This window comes from Hemitrygon akajei, chromosome 5 (genome assembly GCF_048418815.1).
Source record: "Hemitrygon akajei chromosome 5, sHemAka1.3, whole genome shotgun sequence".
Taxonomy (NCBI): Eukaryota; Metazoa; Chordata; class Chondrichthyes; order Myliobatiformes; family Dasyatidae; genus Hemitrygon; species Hemitrygon akajei.
The window spans coordinates 43,788,309-43,812,781 of NC_133128.1; the positions used below are offsets into that span (position 1 = coordinate 43,788,309).

Genomic DNA, 24,473 nt, shown 5'->3' on the forward strand with positions numbered 1-24,473 from the left:
AAATGATAACGACAATGTTATCTGTTTCGCTGCGACTCGGCTGTGAATGGATAGCTGTTCTAACCCACCTAGTTCCTTCGTTACAGAGCATTCGAAGCAAAAAGGCGGTTCAGAATACATCATTGGAAAACATAATTCTCCGATTTTCTGTAGATGCCGCATCTCAGGGAGGACAACCATTACACAATTTAAAGAAAACGTTGTTCAACCAGGCAGCATGCGAGTAAAGAAAATAACAGAAAATAATATTAAACTGCAGTAAATACATTGGCCTGAGGGAGGTTTTCTTCTTGAAATTGCAAACTTCCCGTCTGCCAACTTTGCAGAATTCCTTCCTGTTGCAATCAGCTGACTTCCTTGCTGCGTCATTGCGGTAATGGCGAGCGGGGTTGTGGCATGTGACAAGAGCCCATAAATCGCGGCAGCGGGAGGGGATTCGCTTGTCACTGGGCAGAGAGTCGACGAGGATAACCATGGCCGCTAAGGGCGTTTGTTGTGGCGGGATCAGTGAGGGGAAGCCTGTCACCCAGGAGGTTCAGCAGCTTGCCGATTCAGTGAGTGCACTTCATGTACAGCGTCATGTCTCTAATGGAGAGTTACCGTATACACGTCCTCCCCAATGCTTTGAGCATAAGGAAACTTTTGAAAGTAGGTCGCGGAGATTGTTTGAACTCGGGAAAAGGTTCCGAATAGTGGACAGTAAAGGTGGAGTTCGTGGTGGAGCTTAAGGTGACTTGGGTGTGAAGGAACAGATTCAGAACTCACTCCCTGACCACCCGGCTCAACTGTGATTTTTTTCTCTGCACGGTTAGACAGTTGTGGTTTTGGTAATGGGTTTGCCTTGATCGCACAAAGTGTGAAGTTGAACTTGGGAAACTTGTGTAATAATGCTGAAGGCGGGGAGGGGGGGGATCATGGGTGGCGAGGATAGCGGTGTTACAAGGATGAAGACCTTCTGTCATTCAGATGAGAGGTGTTGAGCTGGGAGGAGAGGTTTTTAAAAAGAGGATAGTGAACTCAAGCTTTGAGATACAAGCTTCGTTGGAATCGAGGTTGCAATCATTGCTGGCAGGTGGTAAGAGTGGGCTCCCTCACCTCTGACCCTGAACATGGGTGCCCCTCAGGCTGTGTCCTAAGCCCCCTCCTTACTCTCTACAGAGAGCAACTAAAAACCTCATTAGAAGGGAGAAGATGAAATATGAGAGCGAGCTAGCGAACAATATCAAAGTGGATAGTAAAAGTGTTTTCAAGTATGTTTAAAAATAAAAGAAATGAAAGTGGATATAGAACTGCTAGATAATAAGGCAGGAGAAATAATAACAAGGGACAAGGAGATGGCTGATGAATTAAATGAGTATTTTGCATCAGTCTTCACTGTGGACAACACGAGCAGTATGCTGATCTTGTAGTGTGTGAAGGAAGAGAAGTGGATATAGTTACTATTACAAGACAGAAGATGCTCAAAAAGCTGAAAGACCTAAAGGTACATAAGTTACTCAGACCAGAGGAACTGACCCCTAGGGTTCTGAAAGAGGTAGTGTAGAGATTATGGTGGCATTAGAAATGATTTTTCAAAAATCATTGGACTCTGGCATAGTCTGCCAGAAGACTGGAAAATAGGAAATGTCACTCCACTCTTTAAGAAAGGAGGAAGGCAGCAGAAAGGAAATTATAGACCAGTTAGCCTGACCTCAGTGGTTGGGAAGATGTTGGAGTCAATTGTTAAGGATGAGGTGATGGAGTACTTGGTGACACAGGACAAGATAGAACAAAGTCAGCATGGTTTCCTTCAGGGAAAATCCTGCCTGACAAACCTGTTGGAATTCTTTGATGAGATTACAAGTAGGATAGATAAAGGGGATGCAGTGGATGTTGTATATTTGGACTTTCAGAAGGCCTTTGACAAGGTGTCACACGAGGCTGCTTACCAAATTAAGAGCCCATGTTATTACAGGAAAGTTACTAACATGTTTAGAGCATTGGCTGATTGGTAGGAGGCAGTGAGTGAGAATAAAAGGATCCTTTTGTGGTTGGCTGCCAGTGACTAGTGGTGTTCTGCAGGGGTCGGTGCTGAGACCACTTTGTTTTATGCTGTGTATAAATGATTTAGATGATGGAATAGATGACTTTGTTGCCAAGTGAAGATTGGTGAAGGGGCAGGTAGTGTTGAGGAAGTGTAGTAGGATACAGGACTTAGATTAGGAGAATGGGCAAGAAAGTGGCAAATGAAATGTGTTGTTGGAAAGTGCATGGTCATGCACTTTGGTAGTAGAAATAAATGTGCAGATTATTTTCTAAACAGGAATCTGAGATGCAGAGGGACTTAGAGTTCCTGTGCAGAACACCCTGAAAGTTAACTTGCAGGTTGAGTGGGTGATGAGGAAGGCAAATGCATGTGAGCATTCATTTCAAGAGGTCTAGAATACAAGAGCAAGGATGTGATGCTGAGGCTTTATAAGGCACTGGTGAGGACTCACCTTGAGTACGGTGAACAGTTATGGGCCCCTTATCTTAGAAAAGATGTGCTGGCATTGGAGAGGGTCCAGAGGAGGTATACAAGGATGATTCCAGGAGTGAAAGGATTATCATATGAGGAACATTTGATGGCTCTGGGTCTGTACTCACTGGAATTCAGAAGGATGGGGGGTGGAAATCTTATTGAAGCTTTTCAAATGTTGAAAGGATGTTTCCCTTGGTGGGAGAGTCTAGGACAAGAGGGCACAGCCTTGGGATAGAGGGGTGCCCTTTCAAAACAGATGCAGAGAAATTTCTTTAGACAAAAGGGTGGTGAATTTGTTGCCACATGCAGCTGTGGAAGCCAGCTGTTGGATGTATTTAAGGCAGAGATTGATAGGTTCCTGATTGGACAAAGGTTATGGGGAGAAGGCTGGAAACTGGGGTTGAGGAGAAGAAAAAAAGAATCAGCCATGATTGAATGATGGAGCAGACGCGATGGGCCAGATGGCCTAATTCTGCTCCTATGTCTTATGGTCTGTTTCAGTTAAGGCATGATGGCTGCAACGAGATGTTCAGGGTGGTAATGTGTTTTAACATGTATACCTGAGCAAATTGTCGACCCATTTCTGGCCCACGAAGAAAATCCACGTCATTGCTGAGTTAGAAAGCAAATTAGAGAATAGATGGGCAATAGAAACATTATTTAGGTCTAGTCACTTCCAAGTTATTAATGCAGGCATATCCTAGGAGTGAACTATGGAAAAGAGGACAAGAAAGTCATGTTCCATATTAAAATAGTTTGGATGTATAGGTAGAGTACCAGTAGTGTATCAGCTTCAAAGAACAAACTGTATTCACATAATCTCCAAATACGGTGAGGGGCTGGAAATTATTTGGAGGTAGAGAAGGCATACTGTTGGAATGATTTCTATTGGCTTTAGAACTAAGTTTTGCAGAAATGTGTGGAGTGAAGAACAAAAAAGTGGCAAAGACAAAAAGCCCAGAGTTATGAAACTTTGTACTAGTACTCTGTACATGGATGGGAAGGACTGAGGGATATGGTCTGTGTGCTGGAGATTAGATTAGGCAGATCAAGTCAGCATGAGCTGGATGCTGGAAGAGCCAGTCTTTGTGCTGTAGTACTCCATGGACTTAATCTGGAAACCAGACTTAACTGATAGGAATTGGAAGAACAAGAACTATAGATACTAGAAATGGGTTGGAATGCTTATTGTTGGAGAAATGAATGTAAAGTACATTGACCTGAAACAGTTTAAGTTTCTCTTTCAACCATACTCCCTGAATTTGTCAGTATTCCCATAATTCCTAAATTATTCCTGTTTCAACTGACCTAACTTCCCCCTCACCTGGCTTCACCTATCAGCTTGTACTTATTCCTTTCCCCTCCATCATATTCTGGAATCTTTATCCTCCCATCCAGTCCTGATGAAGGGCCTTGGCCCAAAACATAGACTATTTATTCCCCTCCATAGATGCTGTTTGACCTGCTGTGTTCCTGCAGCAATTTATATGTGCTGCTCTGGATTTTCAGCACCTGCAGAATCTCCTGTTTATGATTCCAAAGGTATGTCCAGTTTTATAGCCACAAGCTTAACAATTTATCAGTAAGCTAATAGGAATTTGCCTTTTTAAAAAAAAAATTAGGTTTTAAGAACAAGAAATTTAAGTGTAAATTAAATGCCCAGATATCCTAGAATGTGGCATCTAAAATTGACAATTAAAATTGCTAATGGAGTAAAGTTACAGTGACTGGCTCATGGGGCAGAGTTCTGTAATTCTAAAGTAAAAATATGAAGTCTCATTTGAATTAAGTCCCTTCAGTTATTTCTGTGCTTCCTATAGTGCTAGCTTTCTGCTCCGTACAAAGTGCAAATGACATCCTATTTGATCATTACCCATCTATTCCTCCTTTAATCGGCAGAGTTGTAGAACACAGGCAGCTATGGTTATTCGTCCTACACTTGGAGGACTCTAACATGGACTTGTGGAATCCATGTCCTAGCCCTTGGCAGTAACATGCAAAACTGTTGGTTGTCAAGAACATTGACTGCATTTAGCTTTACCTAATCGCATTCTCTCTGGTATGACTTCTGTTATTCAGTTTCAGATCATCATTCCGATTGTTGTCTTTAATGTGCCCAATTTTGCCCTTGCTCTGGATCTAACTAGTGCACTAGGCAATGAGTATATTTAATTCAGCTCCCTCTTAAGTGATTGCATTTAAACTATTTTTCATGGTCTTAATCTCCTAATCACAATCTCCTTCAACCCAAAAAAAAGAACAGAACTTTTCCATCTCACTAAATTTACACTCATCCCTTCTCGTTTGGTAACATGGCTTTCACTGGTCAATATTTTTAACATGTGCCTTTTCCAGGATGTTTCCTAAACCCTTCTAGAACATTTAATATATAATACCGACCAGGGAAAGGCCATTCAGCCCACAAATCAAAAACACCCAAACCCTAATCCTGCCTATCTACAGCATGTCCATACCCCTCCATCCTCCTTGTATCCATGTGCCTATCCAAACATCTCTTAAAACCCTCTAATGTATTTGCCTCTCCCACCATAGCAGGCAGGGCAGTCCAAGTATGCACTAGCCTGTGGCACAGGAAGTAATCCAGAGATTCCACCTTTAATTTCCCCTTGGAAGCGTGGCATTGTTCAATAATGGTCTTGTTAAGGGTCGTAGAACATTTCCAACAGTGAAAATGCAAATAAATGTTTTGATTATAAAGGATATTTGGGGTAACTTGAGTTTGTGAACACACATGAGCTAAAACTCAATTTGCCCTTGTTTCCTGAATACCTCAGGTTGTGGGATGCTTTTCCTAATTAAAGATGTACAGATGAAAGTAATTCAGTATCAAATCCTTGTTTCTCAGGTGAAGTCTCAGGTTGAAGACAAAGCTGGAAAAACATTTGATGTATTTGTTGTCAAAGCCTACAAAACACAACTTGTATCTGGGACCAACCACTATCTTAAAGTAAGTAGGCCTTAGTTATTTCAAAAAAATTTGTCTGTTTCTAATTAATTTACATTGTACATTACTAAACTCATGCATGATAACTTAAGTAGCTGCTTAAATTTGATAATGGCATTCATATTTATTGAGAGTGCAGAATAAGCCCTTCGAGCTATGCTCCCCAGCAGTCCCGATTTAGTCCTAGCTTGATCATAGTTCACTTTACAATGACCAATTAACCTATCAACTGGTACACCCTTGGACTGTGGGAGGAAACCACAGCACCCAGAGGAAACCCACACAGTCATGAGAACGGACAAACTCCTTGCACGTACTTCTACTTACAAAGCTATTGAAATGTTACTTTGGCAGTGAGGAAAGGCAAATTTCCAAGCTGACCATTTTTACCCCGGCTCCTAGATGCATTTTGTGTGTAAGAAATAGAAGATAGAAGTGGGTCACGTGGCCCACTCTGCTACTCAAGCTCAGGCATAGTTTACATTAATACCTTTCTCCTGCCATATCCCTAGACCCTCTATAAATAGATTTTAGATCTGAATGCACTTTGCCTGCACAGTTCTTCAGGCCAGGAAGTTCCAAACATTACTAGGTGAAGAACAATCTTATTTCTGATCTGGATCACCTACCCCTTGTGTATCTGATGCCCAGTCCTAGACTCCTCAGCTTAAGTACATCTATCTACAGTTTTGACCCTCAAGTATTGCATTGTTCAGGGAGATTGCCTCTTTCTTTAAACTGCAAAGTGAGTCTCGGCCTTCTCAATATCCTGTCATACGATAGAGCTAGCCTGACTCTTTACTCCACTCTACAAGAATAGGAAAACCCGAACATAGTATTCCAGATGTAGACTCATCAAACGTCTATATAATAGGAGTGATGTATTTATATTTGTACTCAGGCCCTCTTAGTTTGACTTCTTGCCTGCTTGCTGCGGTGTATGGTGCCTTTTAGTGACTAGTGTACAAGGGTGCCCAGTCTTTTTAAACACTAGCACTTCCCAATATTTTTTTCATTGGTCAGAAACAGCAGATACTTCAGGTTTTTTTTATTACAAAGTGGATTGCCTCTTGGTTGTGAAAGATGTACAGTATGCCACTGAGTTTTGAGAAAAGTAAAAATGTCTTATAGGAACTTGGTAATCTGCACTACTAGAATACTATAATTTTTGCTTGCCATTTTGCAACTAGGCTATCCCTTTGTTGTTCACTATTATTATTAACCCCTATGTTGTCGCATGCCACTAACCTCTTTTGCAATTTAACTTTTTCTGCTTTCTACAATATCAGAGCTTCCACTTGTCATCTAACCCAATATCTCTGCATTTGTTTAGTGCTGATAAGTGTTTTAACCCATTAACTCTCCATAAATGCAGTTTTTGATTTTTTTATTGTACTAATTGTACCAGTAAGACTTATTAGTACAATAGGTTGAGATGCTAGCTTGAACAATTTTATTTTATTTTGTTAGATCCATGTTGGTGGCATTGACTACATTCACGTCAAAGTATATGAAAAGCTTCCTTGTCATGGAAGTACAAAGGAGATACTGAGCATCCAGGACAACAAGTCAAAGGATGAAGAAATAAATTTCTTTTGAATAGAAAATATCTTGCTGTCAGTGCTCTAGGCTTGTGCAAAAGTAGTTTGTTTTATATTTTTAAGCTTCTCTCTTTTGGCTTTATCAAAACTGGAGACATACTTATTTTGCATCAACTTCTAGCCATATAAACCATATTTTGTGGTTGGGAGAAGAGTGCAGAGGTTCAAGAGGTTTGATTATGTATACCATCCTTGAACTAACATTAAAGATTTTTGTAATCAAAGGTTATTGTGATGAATTTAATTTGTGTAATGAAAGGAATGGGCACAATTTTTGAACTAAATTGTTTTTGTTGAGATTAGGTATACCGGTACTTTATTGTACTCTGCAGTTTACTTTAAGAAATAAATGCACTTGCTACTGCTTGTCAAAGGATTTTATTGCTTTAATACAACATTATGGAAATAATGACTTTTCAACCTGGTGTTTAAAAGACATCTTCCTAATCAATTAGAATTATTATTTCATCTTCCAGTCAGTATATTGCCTCTTTTGTAGAACTTCTGACAATCTTAAGTACTTTCAGATATCAATTAATTTTTACCAAGTGATTGAAAATACTATCAAATAAAGATGTCATTCTTGCCACTATGTTACAGTTGGGGAACACTGAAAGTGCAGGAAGCTTGAATCTGTTAATTTTATTACATCAGTGGTCTTGAACAAGTACTGCAACCATTAAATCAATACATTAGGAGATCCTGCTTTACTTAGCAATTATCACTATTCATTTGAATAAAGACTTGTCAGACCTTCGAGAGGAAGAAACAATTCTGCACTCTGACCAATTGTTTCTGCTACTCATTAAAGAGATGGTAAGTATGTGTTGCTACAGTGTTGGACTTGAATTCACTATGAATATTTAGTAAATTTTAGCAGAAAGCTAGTAGTTCTCAAAATTAATCCTAAAATTCTGTTGTGTGAAAAAGGTAAAGTTCCCAGGTTTTACCTTTTGTGTGTAAGGTTGGGTCTTGTAGATTAGGAAAATTCTTCCAATATATGGGTAATCTTGTTCCCTGCTGCTTAGAGACCTACATAGGGTTTATGCCAAATTGGACCTTCATTCAACCCTTTGAAGGCTACATTTGATGTTATGGATAAATGTCAATGTATTACAATTAGATTTGAATAACTTTGGCAATACTAAATTTATACTGGCACATTTAGTACAGTTCATTAAGGTAAAAATACATGTACAGTCTAACTATACACAAGCTGTTCCACTGCATGCTCAAACTTTGAAATGCCAGGTACAATTAAAATGAGAAAAATTTCAAAGACAAGTGAGGAAAATGTACTGCAATAGATTACTCCTAAGAGTTCAAACTTTCACAGCAGGCTCTGACAGTATTAAAATGGAATTTTAATGAACTTAGACATTAAAATAATCAGTAAAAGCAGAATTCTTTGTTGCTTTTAATGAGGGGAGGTCCAGCTCTTTCGAAGGAGTACATTTCACACTATCTACACTTACACCAAGCATAAAAGCACCAGTGGATATTAATACATATGACATACTCTAGATATAAAGTATTGTTTCATTCATTGTGATTTCAAGAACATGAATTATATGTTATACAAAATTGAAATGTCAAGCTTTCACCATATGAAGAGACAGACCTTTTTAAATCTTAAAATGTATTTCAAGTTTCATAAAGATAATGGAACTCATGACATTTATGATTCAGTAGAATCCTCTTGTATATGAACACAAAAGCAGACAGTAGCAATATCACTTCACCCATTTCAATGATTATTTTTCATGTATCATTGCCTGTATCTGTTTATTCCACAGGGTAATACTTGTTGGAAGCAGCTTCTGGGCAACTTGGTTATGTGCAGTGGGAAAAAGGGAAGAATTACTTTATTCCCCACCTCCAGATTGTGTTTTTATTTAATGGAGAGAGTACATTATATAGCACACAAAAGGTAAAAGCCAGGAATAACTGAAAGGCCAAATAAATACTTTGGTATCTTTGCCACTTTGAGTACATCTCCCATTAAACATGCAAGAAAACTGAAAGATGGTAGAAATTGAGTCCTGTAGTAAGGGGTGTGAGGCCCTTTCATCTTGTTCCATCTTATATGGAATAGGCAAGCAAATCACATTTTAAAAAAATTTTATAAAATGGATACAGAATAAATGCACAGGACAAATGATAATTCTGTTTCAAAATGAAGATGAGCCTGAGGAAAGGGTTCTAATTTTATAAACTCTGTTGTTAATCTGCAATTTACAACTGTTACTGGCCTTAATTCCTTGCCTGAACACCACAGGTGACAATAGTCTGTCAAAATCTAATGTCTCAATTTAGTCTTCAGAATTTGTTACGATGTGCATAGCTTAATCATGATTTTATTCTGTACACTTAGCTAACGAAATGCACTATGTTGATTGGGAGATGAATCAATACTTGCATTTCAAGTTATCAAGTGAAATTGATAGGTAACACTTTAAAAATCCAATTTTTTTTCAACTTAAAGCCCTGACTATTCATTCCAAGTGAGATAATCTTGAAAAATTGCAATACTGTCCAGTAATTATGCACAGGACAAATGGGAAAATCAATGTAATAAAAACAGACATTTCCAGATATATTCCCTGGCATAAACTGAACTGTTCCATTATGAAATTTTAAAAAAATTATGAAAGATTTCTTATGATATTCAAAATGATTTTTTTGAAAAGCTTGCAGCATAAGAAATTGGTGAAAACCAATTTTACAGGCTGGCTTAGGTAATTACCAGAACTACACTTTTCTCTCAATGATAAAAGGCCTGTCCTAAAAACTCTTGGCTTATACCCATAATCGGTCCCTGTGATGGTCCACTGTGCTTTAACCTGAATAACATCAATTTAATTCATTCTTTTCAAGCCATGGGTAGGCAGAGTCTGGCCTGTCTTCAATGCTTCAGGTTCACAGGTTGTTTGAAGGCTTGTAATGAATTCTGCAGCGTTCCTTGAAGACCTTTGTAAAGTTTAAAGAAAAAAAAATCAATTCCTGATATTGTAATTTGCTTTAATCCTCAATTCCAATTGCAGGTCAAAGATTGTTTAATACATCACATAAAAGCTTTGATCAGCGTGACTTTGTCTTGAACTGAGAAACACATTTTATGTCCTGTTCTTTACCAGTTTAAAACCAGCTTGCATGATTAAAATGATGGGGGAAAATCTGCCTCCAAGCCCAAAATTTTGAGTGGAATATGTCAAAAGCATACAGCGCAGAAACAGGTCGTTTGTCCAACTGGACAGTAAAGACCCTCATCTGGACTTGTCCCATATTCCTCGAAAGATTTCCTTTCCGATTATCCTTTAAATCTTGTTAATGTTCCCTGCCTCAACAAATTCATCTAGCTATTCATTCCACATATGGATCAACCTCTGGGTGGCCCCTCAGATTCCTTTAAGCCTAAACCCCTTTTCTCCAGTTTCTGATTTGCCAACCTTGGGAAAAAAGGCTGTGCATATTCGCCCTACCTATGCCCCTCATTCTCCTACACTCCAATGAAGACCCTCGTAAATCTCCTCTGCACTCTTTCCAACTCAATCGTATTTTTTCCCTATAGCAGCGTCAACACAATATTCCAAATGTGGCCTCATCAATAACTACAACATAACATCCCGACTCCTATGCTTAGTGCCACGGCTGACGAAGCCCAGCATGCCAAAAGCTGCTTTTGTGACCCTACTTTCAGGAAAGGATGTATTTGTCCTCCTAGGTTCCTCTATCCTACCATGCACCCCAGAGTCCTGCCATTCAATGTGGAAGTCCTAAGCTCAGTTGTCCTCCCAAAATGCAACACCTTGCAATCATCCACATTTTCCTTTCCTCAGCCTTTTTCCCTATCTGATTACAATCCCTCTTTGTATCCTGACAACTGTCTTCACCATCTACAATAACTATTTTAGTATTTGCAAACTTACGAACTAGGCATTGTACACTTCATCCAAGTCATTGGTGTAATATAGATGACACATAGGAATGGGCTTAACACTGAGTCCTAGGGAAAACTGCTAGTCACAGGGCTCTAGTCCAAAAACCAAATTTCCACCCTCTACTGCTCCCTACTGTCAAGCAACTTGTATATCCTATATAAAAGCAGAGTAAAAGTGGATTCAATCTGGCTAGATCATGCACCATAATCAAGAAAGATACATCAACTCAAAGTACAAGCTCTTGAGGAATTACAAAATTGGATGAACTGTTAAATGGAAGACTAGAGTCAGTCGATAACAACAAGATGATCATTCCTTGTGAGAGGCCAAGCATGGCTCAGCTACTTCAGAATGCCCGAGCCTTTGTCATAAAGGTGAGGAGTGGATCTTGTACTGATGATTTGGAAGTATTTGTCTACACTACTCAAAAGCACAGAAGCAGCACAGGCTGAATATCCAAACGTGTGATCACAGACGATAAGGAACAAATGCCAAACCGTGGACATGCAGTTAGGGTAGCCCGGATGGACTGTGGACACATTAGGCTTCAATCACTGCTACTGCTCGAATGGACTTACCATTACCAATACTACATTACAACCAAGGGAAAGACTAAGCATTCTACAACGACAGGCTCTCCTCCCATCTGTATAAACAACTTCATCAGGCTCAAGTCAAGAGATAAAGCAATATTTAGAAAATTTAATACAACCCATGGCAAAGGTATTAATTTGATTGATATATTTATCATTAAACTCAGGATTGATTCCAACCACAACTGAAGCAGTGTAGTTAAGGTAAGATGCATCTTAACAGCTCCAGGTTTTAGAACCATTAAGGTTAAGAGCAGACACAGCATCACTTGAGTTATCCTGACTCAGAAATATGCCATCAATTCATTATTGCTGGTACACTGAATACCCCAGGTAAAACCATATGCAATTGCAAAAGTGAGTCACTTAGCTAATCATTGTTACTCTGTCATTCATCAGATTCATCCCTAATCTGGTACCTTGTCACCTGCTTCCCATGTAAACTCCCTAAGCTCTTGATCCCCTTCATATCAAAAAAAATCTGATGGTAAATATGCTAAGCCACCACAGTTTCCCTGGGTAATGGATTTCCAAGGTTTACTGCAATTCTCACCTTAGATCCTAATGTCTGACTCATTCGGAGAATGTGACCCTGGATTCTCAACACTCCATATAGTCCACACCATCCCATTTCCTGCAGTCACGTGCCAGTCTAAGAGCCTCTTCAACATCTCTATTGTACTCTCGCCCACCACCATCCGAGGCAGTGAGTTCCAGGCACTCACCACTCTATGTAAAAAAGAAACTTGCCCACACCTCTCCTTTGAACTTACCCTGTATCACCTTAAGTAGTTGCCCCCAAGCAGCTGACATTTCAACTATTTCAAAAAAGATACTAAGCTGTTTATCTATGCATCTCAAAATCTTATAAACCTCTATCTGATCTATCCTCAGGCTCGCTGCTCCAGAGAAAACAACTCCAGTTTGTCCAACCTCTCCTTACAGTAATCTAGGCAGCATCCTGGTAAACCTGCAAAGCCTTGACATTCTTCCTGTAGTGGGACAACCTGAAATGAATGCAGTACTCCAGATGCAGCCTAACTAGAGTTTTATAAAGCTGCAACATAACTTCCTGACTCTTGAACTCAGTTCCTACACTAATAAAAGCAAGCATGCCATCTGCCCTCTTTACCACCCTATCAATCCATGTAGCCAATTTCAGGGAGGTATTGGCTTGGACACCAGGACCCCTCTGCACATTCTTGCTATTAACAGTGTATTCTCCTCCTCTTACATGTAATCTTCCAAAGTATAACACTTCACATTTGACCAGGTTAAATTCCATCAGCCATTTCTCCACCCATATCTGTAATATGATTCATATTGTCTATATTACTATGATCCATATCTCACTGTAACATTTGCCATTCTTCTATGCTATTCACAGCACCAACAATCTTCATATTGTCTACAAACTTACTAACCCATGCCCCTATAATTTCATTTGATTCCAGTACAGATCCCTGCAGAACATGACAACTTACATATCTCCAGATAGAATACGTCCCGTTGACCACTGTCATGTCTTTTCTGCTTTCTACCACAGATATCTTCTTTCATAGACTGTAGACCAAAGCAGTGCACAACATTCCAACTGTAGCTTCATCAGTGCCCTGCATAGATGAAGATACCTTTACCCTGGCACACAAATCCTCAACTTTTTATTTGACTTGCTCATTGCTTGCTGCAGTTTCTGAAATTTGTGTACAAGATCGCCCATATTCCACCAAACAACAGCACCTAGAGAACCATCTGGACTGTGACATTACATACAGAAAATCCAGCACCACCTTCTGAATAACCAGAGCAAGACAAACATACAGCCCTGGCAAAGTAATTTACATGCAAAGAACATGTTTTCAAAAATATCTTGCTCAATACATAACCAAATAAAATGCCATTTCTCATGTGATGTCTAACTACAGTATTAAGGCGAAGGCATACTATACATTATTAAATAAATTGTAGAGGTACCGTTCTAACATTTAATATCCTATTCCTTCAAATAACTTTGTAAATGTTAAAATGACCACTTTGAACTCCTTTTATAGTATTTTCCCCCTAGCTGAAGTATATTTGATTACTGTTAACAATAGAGGAATCTGCTAATTTATAATCTCTGCTGAATATGTAATCTCAAAAACCAAAAGTGACTGGTTTAGACAGGCTATGGGATCTTTTGGATGTGCAATGCCCTGGTTAAGATTTTTACTGCTATGCTGTAGGAATTTAATTTTAGCAGTTCTGTAAGAATAGTCTGTTTCACTTTCAGCACGTTTGGTTTCAAGCTGAAGATAAGGGGTTGTGATGTTCACATTTAGGAATGTAGTGTCATCCAATCAGGATGGTGGAATCGGGAGAAGGTTCTAGAGAATGCTGGGCTGAGAGGTTTTTGTGATGGATACTGGTGTGGTTTGAGGTCTTATTGGAGCTGGGAGAAGACAGGAGAGAAGATGGCTGAGGATGCCATCCCTGTTGCACAAGGTGCTTTGTGCAGATGAATAGCTTCAAGGATCGATACTTTTGTGGGAGAGCCTGTTTGAGATGGATTACAAGCGACATTTGGAAGGTGGTGTGTCCTTTCATGCAGACCGTGGGTCCAGTGCATGAGTTAAAGACAGCTTCAAGATGAGCTCCAACTTGTGTGTACATTTGGTCTGGGCTAGCTGTAATGGGCCTTTTTTTGTTGTTGTTCTTTTTCTTTTCCTACTAACTATTCAATAAAGCCGAAATTTGTAAATATACTTTCTTTATCATTGTATGCAGTGTACGATCTGATGGGTAATTGCAAGAGGGCAGCATTTACACAGTATTCGCTCAGATTGTGGTTCAGGTGGGTTAGACATTCCAACCTCCCGGGTTTGAGAGAAGTAATATCGACCTGACCTTAGATGTACGGAGTCTGAGAGAAGTGGTTTTCTCACCGCTGTCCGGCGGCTGTTAGCGAGGGGCTAACGAGCCACATCACTAGAGACACCCAGTAAAAAGAGGTTTCAGATGCAAATAAGCTTCCATATTATTTGTACATATAGAAAGGCCCGGATACAGTAGACGTGGAGAGCATGTTCATATAGTCGCAGAGTCTAGGATCAAAGGCACAGCCTCAGAATAGAAGGATGTCTATTTAGATTAGAGATGAAGAGGAATTTCTTTAGCCTGAGGGCTGTGAATCTATATCATTTTTTAAAAAGGCTTTCAGGCCCATTCAGCAACGGGAGCAGGCCACAGCAACGAGGCTTCTCCCAAGTCAGCGACGCTTGTTTAAAAGTACAGAAGGGACAAGCGAGGCGGCCGTCGCTGGGAGTAGGCCAGTGGTGAGAGTAGGAGTGTCAGGCTTTAGCTCAAAGGAGGCTTCGGCTCGAAAGAGGTGTTGGCTGTGGGTAAGGTTCTGTTAAGGTTCTCTTTTTTTGCTCTTACTGTACCTAGTGTAGTAAATGGCTATTGTGTGTTCTTAAATGCCAGATCTTCCAGAGAACTACATCTGCGTGAAGTGCATCCTGCTGCAGCTTCTTGAAGATTATGTTAGGGATCTGAAACAGCAGCTGAATGACTTTCAGCTTTTACGGGAGAGTGAGGAGGTTATTGATCAGAGTTGCGGGGAGGTAGCCACCCCTAAGCTGCAGGAGGCGAGTGGCTGGGTGACTGTTACGAGGAATGGAAACGTGAATGGGCAGTTAGCGCAGAGCATCACTGTGGCCCTTCCTCTCAATAGTAAGTGCAGGTAGTCCCCGACTTACGGACAACTCGTACTTACGAACCAAGGAAGAAGAACGCCGTCTGCCATTTTAAGTCGGATCGTGATGCCATCCACCATTTTAAGTCGTTGCTGTTGACACTGTGTTGAGTGTTTAACTTTGTATTTGGCTTAAATTTTTCTTAGTAAGATTCACCCTGACGCCGCCACAACCCCCCACCCCAACCCCCCCCCCCGTTCAGGTCGGCTGGAGGCGCAGTGAGGTCAGTGTCGGGCTGGAGAACGGAGGTTCCCGAGTTCGGTCTAGTGACAGAACGCTCCCGTGCCGGGTTAATGTCGAGCTTGCAACTTGACCTCGTAAAAAAAAACACTGCCACCTTCAGTTTAAATTCCCATGCGGAATATTGTGAAGGATCAAATACCCAAACCCAGCACAGCCCCCACTCGTCCCATTTAACCTGTCTCAGTGCATACCCGGGGAATTCAGTGTGGTGGTCCTTAGGACCCAGCCGGCGGAGCTCGGAACTCGCTACCTGAAGTGTTTCTGATCCATTGACGGGAAGCAATTGCAATTGAAATTAAAGTGGAAATAATAAAGCATTTGGAAAGAGGTGAAACGCCATCGGTCATTGGAAAATCGTTGGGCTATAGTCAGTCAACGATCGGAACAATTTTAAAGGATAATGGATAAAGTGAGAATAATGGAGCATGTGAAATACCCTGCCCCGATGAAAGCTACAATTATTACTAATCAACGCAGTGGTTTAATTATTGGAATACATACGTTTCTTAAGTGTTTTATATGCACAGAAAGGTAAAATATATACTATATACTAAGACAAACGTTTGACTAACTAACGCTAAATAATACCGGATGTACTTGTTCCGACTTAAGTACAAATCTGTCTTAAAGACAGTCTCAGGAACGGAACTCGTACATGACCCAGGGGAATGCCACAGGGATCAGGTTACTGGCACTGAGCATGGGTCTGTGGAACAGAAGGGAAAGAGAGAGAAGGAAGCAGTAGAGATAGGGGACTCAACAGTGAGGGGAACAGACAGGAGATTCTACGGATGTGAATGGGACACTTGGATGGTATGTTGCCTCCCAGGTGCCCTGGTCAGGGATGTCTCAGTTTGCATCCACAGCATTTTGGAGAGGGAGGGAGAGCAGCTTGATGACTTGGTACTCATTGGTAACAATGCCATAGGAAGGAAAAGCAAGGAGATCCTGAAATGAGAATTTAGAGAGCTAGGTAGAAAGCTAAGAAGCAGGACCTCCAGGGTAGTAATTTTTGGATTGCTGTCTGTGCCACATGCCAGAGAGGATAGAAACAGGATGATTTTGCAGGTAAATGCGTGGCTGAGAAGCTGGTGCAGAGGGAAGGCTTCTGGTTCTTAGATCCTTGGAACTTCTTCTGGGGGAGGTACGACCTGTTCAAAAGTGACGGGCTGCACCTGAATCCAAGGGGGGACCAATATTCTTGCGGGCAGGTTTGTTAGAGCTGTGGGGGAGAGTTTAAACTAATTTGGAGGAAACTGGAGTGAAGAGACTCAGGATAGGACGGATGGTAAAAAAGCAAAGATAATGTGCAGTCAGATTGTCAGGAAGGGCAGGCAGGTGATAGGATGTAATTGCAACCAGCAGGGTGAGTATCAGTGCATTAGTATTGCAGAATCACAAAGGGTAGCAAATTCAGCACACAAAGTGCTCTACCTCAATGTGCAAAGTACAAGAAGTAAGATGGATGATCTTGTTGCACTTTTACAGATTGTCAGGTATGATGTTGTGGCCATCAATGAAGTGTGGCTGAAGGATGGTTGTAGTTAGGAGCTGAATGTCCCAGTTTACACATTGCATTGGAGGGATAGGGAGGTCGGCAGAGGGGGTGGCATCAAATCAGTAGAAAGATGTGACACAAGATCAGAAGATGTTGAATCCTTGTTACAAAACTGGAAGGGTAAAAATCACCCTGATGGCAGTTATATACAGGCCTCCCAACAGTAGCTGGGATGTGAACCACAGATTAAAACGGAAAAAGGGCAACGAGTCATGAGAAATTTCAACATGCAGGTCAGTTGGGAAAGTCAGGTTGGTAATGGATCTCAAGAGAGTGAGTGTGATGAATGCCAATGAGATACATTTTTAGAGCAATTTGTCACTGAGCCTACTAGGGGATCAGCTATATTGGATTCCACATTATATAATGAACCGAAGTGATTAGCAAGCTTAAGGCAAAAGAATCCTTAGGAGAGTGATCACAATATGGTTGAGTTCAACTAAAAATGTGAAAGGGAGAAAGTAAAGTCTGATGTAGCAGTATTTCAGTGGAGTAAAGGAAATTACAGTGGTCTGAGAGAGGAATTGGCCAAAGTAAATTGGATGGAGATGCTGGCAGAGATGACAGCAGAGCAGCAGCGGCCTGAGTTTCTGGAAAAATGAGGAAGGTGCAGGACAGATGTATTGCAAAAACAAAGAAATACTCAAATGGAAAATTAGTGCAAGACAAGATAAAGTCAGCATGGTTTCCTTAAGGAAAAATCTTGCCCGTCAAACCTGTTGGAATTCTTCGAGGAGATTACAAGTAGGATAGATAAAGGGGATGCAGTAGGTGTTGTCTATTCGGGCTTAAAGAAAGCCTTTGACAAGGTGCCACACCTGAGGCTGCCTTCCAAGTTAAGGGCCTATATTACAGCAAAGTTACTGGCATGGTTAGAGCATTGGCTGATAGGTAGGAGGCAGTAAGTGGAAATAAAAGGATCCTTTAGTGGTTGGCTGCCAGTGACTAGTGGTGTTCCGCAGGGGTTGGTGTTGGGACCGCTTCTTTTTATGCTGTATATCTATAATTTAGATGATGGCTTTGTTGCCAAGTTTGGGGGTGATATGAAGATTGGTGGAGGGGCAGATAGTGTTGAGGAAACAGGAAGGCTGCAGAAGGACTTGAACAGATTAGGAGAATGGGCAAGAAAGTGACAAATGAAATACAATGTTGGATGCACTTTGGTAGAAGAATTAAATGTGTAGACTATTTTCTAAATGGGAAGAAAATCCAAAAATCTGTCATGCAAACGGACTTGGGAGTCTTTGTGCAGAACAACCTAAAGCTTAACTTGAAGGTTGAGCTGGTAGTGAGGAAGGCAAATCCAATGTTAGCATTCATTTCAGGAGGTCCAGAATACAAGAGCAAGGATGTGATACTGAGGTTTTATAAGACACTGGTGAGGCCCCACCTTGAGTACTGTGAACAGCTTTGAGCTTGTCATCTAAGAAAAGTTGTGTCGGCATTGGAGAGGGTCCAGAAGAGGTTCACAAAGATGATTCGGGGAACATAAGGGTTATCATACGAGGAACATTTGATAGCTCTGAGTCTGTACTCACTGGAATTTAGAAGGATAGGAGATCTCATTGAAACCTTTTAAATGTTGAAAGGCCTGGACAGAGTAGATATGGAAAGGATGTTTCCCATTGTGGGAGAGTCTAGGTCAAGAGGGCACAACCTCAGGATAGATGGGCACCCATCTAAAACAGATGAAGAGAAATTTCCTTAGCTAGAGGATGGTGAATTTGTGGAATTTATTACCACAGACAGCTTTGGAGGCTGGGTCATTGGGTGTATTTAAGGGAGAGCTTGATAAGTTCTTGATTTGACACAGCATCCAAGGTTACGGGGAGAAGACTGGGGAGTGGGACACAGGAGGGAAAAAAGGATCAGCCATGATTGAACGGTGGAGCAGACCCAGGCTAAATGGTTTAATTCTGCTCCTATGTCTTATGGATTTCATTGACTCAGATGGCCATGGAGGCCAAGTCATTGGGTATATTTAAAATGGAAGTTGATAGGTTCTTGATAAGTCAGAGTGACAATGGTTACGGGGAGAAGGCAGGAGATTGTGGTTGAGAGGAATAGTAAATCAGACACGAGTAGACTTGATGGGTTGAATGGCCTAATTCTACTCCTATTTTTCATGGTATTTCATAAATCCTGTTCTCTAATACGTGCATAAAAAGAAACAGTTTCTACCTTCCAACTTCTGTCATTGATAACCTCTTCAACATTTAATTCAGACTGCATTAGTTTCAACTGAAACAAAGAAAAAAGAACAGAACATTTGGAATGAATATTAATATTTACAGCATATTTTAACTGTAATAAATAATACATAAGATGTCAAGTGTTCACATACTGAAAAAGCATTAATCTACAGATTTGCTGAATTTTTCATAGAACCTCTTCCCTCTACCTATTCCTTTCTAGTTAATAGTCAACAATTAAGAACAGCTTACAATATGATCACAGAAAACAACAAAGTCCCCAATCTAATCAAAACAATGGAAATAACACTAACTTTTTATTCTTTTTAAACTTTTCTCGAAAAAAACCTGAAAAGTCTTTTTTTTAATTATAATCTCAACTTGGGTTGTGTTGAAGCTACAAATGAGGAGGGAAGTAAAAATTTCTGACCCAGTCCAGTGATGTTTACCAAAAATATACACATTAATGGAGCATCTTATAACAGTTAGGATTATCAATCACATACAAACAACTTGTAAACTGGCACTATTGAACTACAGATGATCCTTTTACTGTCAACAATCTCATTTCATTGTGCTCGTTTGCTTAAAATACAGTTTCTGAAACTATGTTTGATGCTTCAATGGAACTGAAGCTTGCAAAAGAACTATTGCACCAACTGCAGCTTATAATGCTTCTTTGAAATACAAACCATCTCTACTATTTTCAATTTACAACAACTTGCTTGAGTTAATATTCTAATTTTGTACTATTTGTTATCATTTCTGAATCCCAGGTTTCCTCCTGACTTCGAGTTTATCGACTTCCTCATTTACTGTGAAAATTCACATTTATTTTACATACTACTTGACTGCCCAGTTTTTGTGTTTTAATTCTGTTTACCATATTTGATGCCAAACATTAATCTTGACAATTTGTTCCATTAAATAACATTTATATCATTAAAATTTGTAAAAACCAGTGGGCCACCGATGACTCCTGGGGAACACTACTGTCTGTTGCCCTACATGTCTGAAAGGTATCCAACACCCTGCTTTCTATCATGAGTTAACATTCCAGACCCACACTGCTATTTCATTTTACGCACTTCAATTTTGCTAACCAGTTTTCATCTACAAGTTTGTCAAACACCTTGTGAAAATCTGTATTTACAACATCCACTGCACTCCCTTCATCAATATTTACTAATATACTGGAGATTATTTCCTCTCATGGCATGCCTCAATTTCCCAGATCAGATTCCTTTGCAAATATCTGCAGGATAGCTTTGGATCCCACCAAAGGACAAGAAACAAAATTAGTACTGGCAGTACACATATTAATATTACATTGAGTTGGCGACGCAAAGTAGCCATGCAGTTTACACTCTAGTTACTAGATGCAAATTAATCATGCATCACAATTCCTAGATTTACTTTTTAAAAAAATCTATCATTATATGAATCACCAGCTTAATAAAAGGTTACTCGGCATTGGGCACTGTGCAACAGATGTAAGTACTCAACACTGTGCATAGTGATCTTTATGAGAAGTGGAAGGAGAACGAAAGGCCAGCAGAACTGCAGCAACTGCTGCTGCAGGAGAAGTGGACAGGAGAACAAAATGGCATCCTCCTCATCCACTTGGACAAGATAGTCTCTTGCTCGGAGAAGAAGTACAAGATATCCTCCTCTACTAGGTCTCCCAGGGTCAAATCCAAGTAATCAATTACTATGTGCAGGTATTATACCCTGCATCTTCAGTAGTGTTTGATCTAAAGGTAACCATGTTCACTGCTTCATAAAACAGTGTGCCAATCTGCAAATCACTGGTCTTGCACCTCCACGACAAATCAAATTAAGATAATAAACAAATGGAATAAAATTCTGAATTAAATCCTGATTGTCAAAGAAGAGGTTGTCTTACAGATAATGCACTGATATAACATCAGTTTTCACACTCGACCCAAGCTATCTGTTTTGATTTCTTAAAGGTTACAATTTAAAAATATTTTGGATTTATTTTTGGTAATTACTGAAAAATGACATGAAACTGAACACTAAACTTAGAATTTTCAACAGAAATAAGATTAAGATGTGAACTCCCTTTATCGATCTGAACCTTAAAGAGACGCTTGCTAGCAACTTATCTACAATAATGGTGGGAACATTTAGCCGAACAGTCACTCAGGCAGCTGTGCATCTATCTCAGCTTGCTTTAAAACACTGAGCAAGAGGACCTCAGTGAACCTTAGTGCAACTTCAGTCCATTCCTTTATCAGCAAAGTATCTAGAGGTTCTTTCAAATTAACATTAAAATCTAAAGTTGCCAGATTAAGAATAATTACAAACATTACCAACAGAACAATATTATTATTGAAGGAACTTCTTGTTGGAACACTTGAGCAGCAGAGCAAAGTCATTACTTACAAATTAATAGCACCATTGGAATAATGAACTCAAGCATTACTTCAGCAACAAAATAGAACTGTACCATGTCTTTTAAGTTTGTGTTGCATGTTGATATATTTTCTTAGAGGGGAGCTTACGTTAGTTTGTTCCTTTCGGAGTCGTTTTATTAGTGTTAAATTATCCTTGTCTTTATTCCTCTCTTCTCGTAATTTGTTCACCATACTGGAGGACTGGTTTATGCAGGTCTTTATGGCTTTTTCTCTACTGGCATGAGCTTCCTGTAACTAAAACAAACAAAAGAGAAACAAGAATACACAAAATTTGCAATTATTATATGGTTGCATCAATAAATTCAACAAAGATGACAGAAAATGGTTTGGTTTACAGCTTAGTTTCATCACCCAGAGTAAAGTTAAAAGAAACAAATAAGCATATAAAAACTAAAATAGAGAATAAGTACTTTAGAGTATTTTAAAAATTAAAATCTGGCTTTGAAGTGAGTCTTGCACGTTATATATATTCCTTAATGTACTCTTTTTCAATTCTGTTTGGATTACTTTTTGGGTGAATCTTACGGTAAGTCAATAGGTTTGCAGGGGAAATGGCACTCAATATTTCCACACTAGATGTGATAATTACTCCTAGTTTCATAACTGTCCCTCCTCATTCATGTGAGAGATTGTGTTCGGATTTCCCAAAATCCATGAAGAAATGTTGGATTGATTGTGGGATTTTACAAAAGTTGGCTGCCAATAAACAAGCATTTATTTGACCTGAAATGGTTTGTTACTGATTGTACCCACAGAAAGTGTCATTGAATGACTATGTATGGCCTGGACCATCTTGATGGCCTGGCCTTTCAGAACCTGATTGCTGTTAAAGTACAGACAATGCAAACTTCCTCCTATAGTAACTGCAAAATAAAAGTACATTCACAGAAGAAGTGCACCTCCTCTAGCACAGACATTAACTTTCCAATTTTTACAGGAGTTATCTCTATGCTGAGCAACTCTGCCACGTTGTGAACCATGAACTTGTCATGGTAAAATATTATTTTAATTAATCTAAACTTCTTTCACCCAAAGTCTGCAAACATATAGAGTTGTTTCTTAATTGCCTGATTTATATCTTTCTGGAATGAAGTTGAATGCAATTACAATGAGGTCAAATGATTCGCAGATTTACCACTATTAAAATATAACAAACAAGGGCCATGTCTTCCAGCTTTCACGGCATCATTCAGATAACAATGTAAAACTTAGCTTATATATCTAAATTTTAATTCAATTATGCTTCTTTGATCCAGTTCATATATAGCATTTGCTAAGCAGAAAAATGTCAATTAATACCAACCATAAAGATCAACTGACATTTATCAACTAATAAAAGAAACTCAAGTGAACCATCCTGGAGGATCCCCAAAAATAGACACTCAAAAATAAAATCAAACACTTAGTTTGAATTTCAGACAAACATCCAAACCACACATCTCAGCTGAAGTCACATGTGCCATGAATCAACTATTAATGATTCTAAATCATTAACTACAGCTGGTTAGTACAGCCTGATAGTCAATCAGAGCTTTGATCTTCCATCTGAAAAGGGAAAAAATTGGGGGTGAGACAAAATGTACTAAAATGGAGGCTAGCAGACATTAAGGGTTCCTGCAGTAGTTGAGTAGTAGGCATGTTGGTTCCATTGCCGTATTTGAATTAAAAGCACTTCTGAAGTAATTGCATTACTTCTCCCTTCATTTATAAACAGCAGGATGACCTCGAATTCCTCAGAATTTGTCAACAGTGCAGGTGGATCTCACTCAGTCAAATTCAACAATGGCCACTGATATCCTTATCTTCAAGCAAAAGAATAACAGAAACCCAGAATGACAGGAGTGAACACAAGGGTGCGTGAGAGAATTGATAGTCTCTCACAAGTAGTAAAATTATAACAGGAAAATCTCTGTAAAAAGCAACATTACTTACTGAATGGTAAAGCTCTTCGCATCTTGCACTTGCATCAATCTTCCCAGCAAAGGATGCTGTAGGGAGACTAGTATTTAATTCATGGATTATCCTATCATCAATTTGTCGCATCACCCGTAATATTTCCTATTATTGAGATAGAAAACAAAATGGTTAAATGGAGTTCAAGCACCAATAATTGCAAGAAAAAGTTTGTGAACCCTTTGCAATTACCTGGTTTTCTGCATTACTTACCCATAAAATGTGGCCTGATCATCATCTAAGTGAGAGGAATTGATCACGTGGATAGTCAGAGGCTTCCCCCAGGGCTGAAATGACTAACATGAACAGGCACAGTTTTAAGGTGCTTGGAAGTACGTACAGAGGAGATGTCGGGTTAAATTTATTTATTTTTTACACAGAGAGTGGTGAGTGTGTGGAATGGGCTGCCAGCAACAGTGGTGGAGGCAATTATGATAGGGTCTTTAAGGAGACTCCTGGATAGGTACGTGGAGCTTAGAAAAATAGAAGGCTATGGGTATCCCTAGATAATTTCTATAGTAGGACACATTCGGCACAGCTTTGTGGGCCAAAGGGCCTGTATTGTGCTGTAGGTTTTCTATGTTTCCAAAATCACAATAATAGACAAACACAATCTGCCTAAACTAATAACACAAAAAGAACTGTACTTTGCACATCTTTATTGAACACATTGTTCAATCATTTACAGTCCAAGTTGGAAAAAGTATGTGAACCTTTGCATTTAATAAGTTGTATTGAATAACTTTTGTATT

The 24,473-nt window shown here is 39.6% G+C and overlaps 2 protein-coding genes across 3 annotated transcripts in view; one reads left to right on the forward strand and one right to left on the reverse strand.

The window, feature by feature from the left end:
* The first annotated feature begins 354 nt into the window (after nt 1-354).
* LOC140727712 (cystatin-B-like) lies at nt 355-7,439 on the forward strand. The gene is made up of 3 exons (XM_073045395.1): nt 355-554; nt 5,367-5,468; nt 6,936-7,439. The coding sequence occupies exons 1-3, from the start codon at nt 474-476 to the stop codon at nt 7,062-7,064; spliced, it is 312 nt and encodes a 103-aa protein (XP_072901496.1). The 5' UTR covers nt 355-473; the 3' UTR covers nt 7,065-7,439.
* The window catches only part of mix23 (mitochondrial matrix import factor 23), a 32,032-nt gene continuing 14,987 nt past the window's right edge, over nt 7,429-24,473 (reverse strand). The window contains exons 2-5 of one of the 2 annotated variants that reach the window (XM_073045393.1): nt 23,701-23,826; nt 21,856-22,002; nt 19,317-19,376; nt 7,429-10,036 (exon numbers count right to left, since the gene is read on the reverse strand). In XM_073045393.1, the coding sequence (XP_072901494.1) occupies nt 9,986-10,036; nt 19,317-19,376; nt 21,856-22,002; nt 23,701-23,826 (384 nt within the window). In that variant the 3' untranslated portion in view covers nt 7,429-9,985. The remainder of the gene's footprint in view (nt 10,037-19,316; nt 19,377-21,855; nt 22,003-23,700; nt 23,827-24,473) is intronic. The other variant, XM_073045394.1, reaches the window with a different exon arrangement.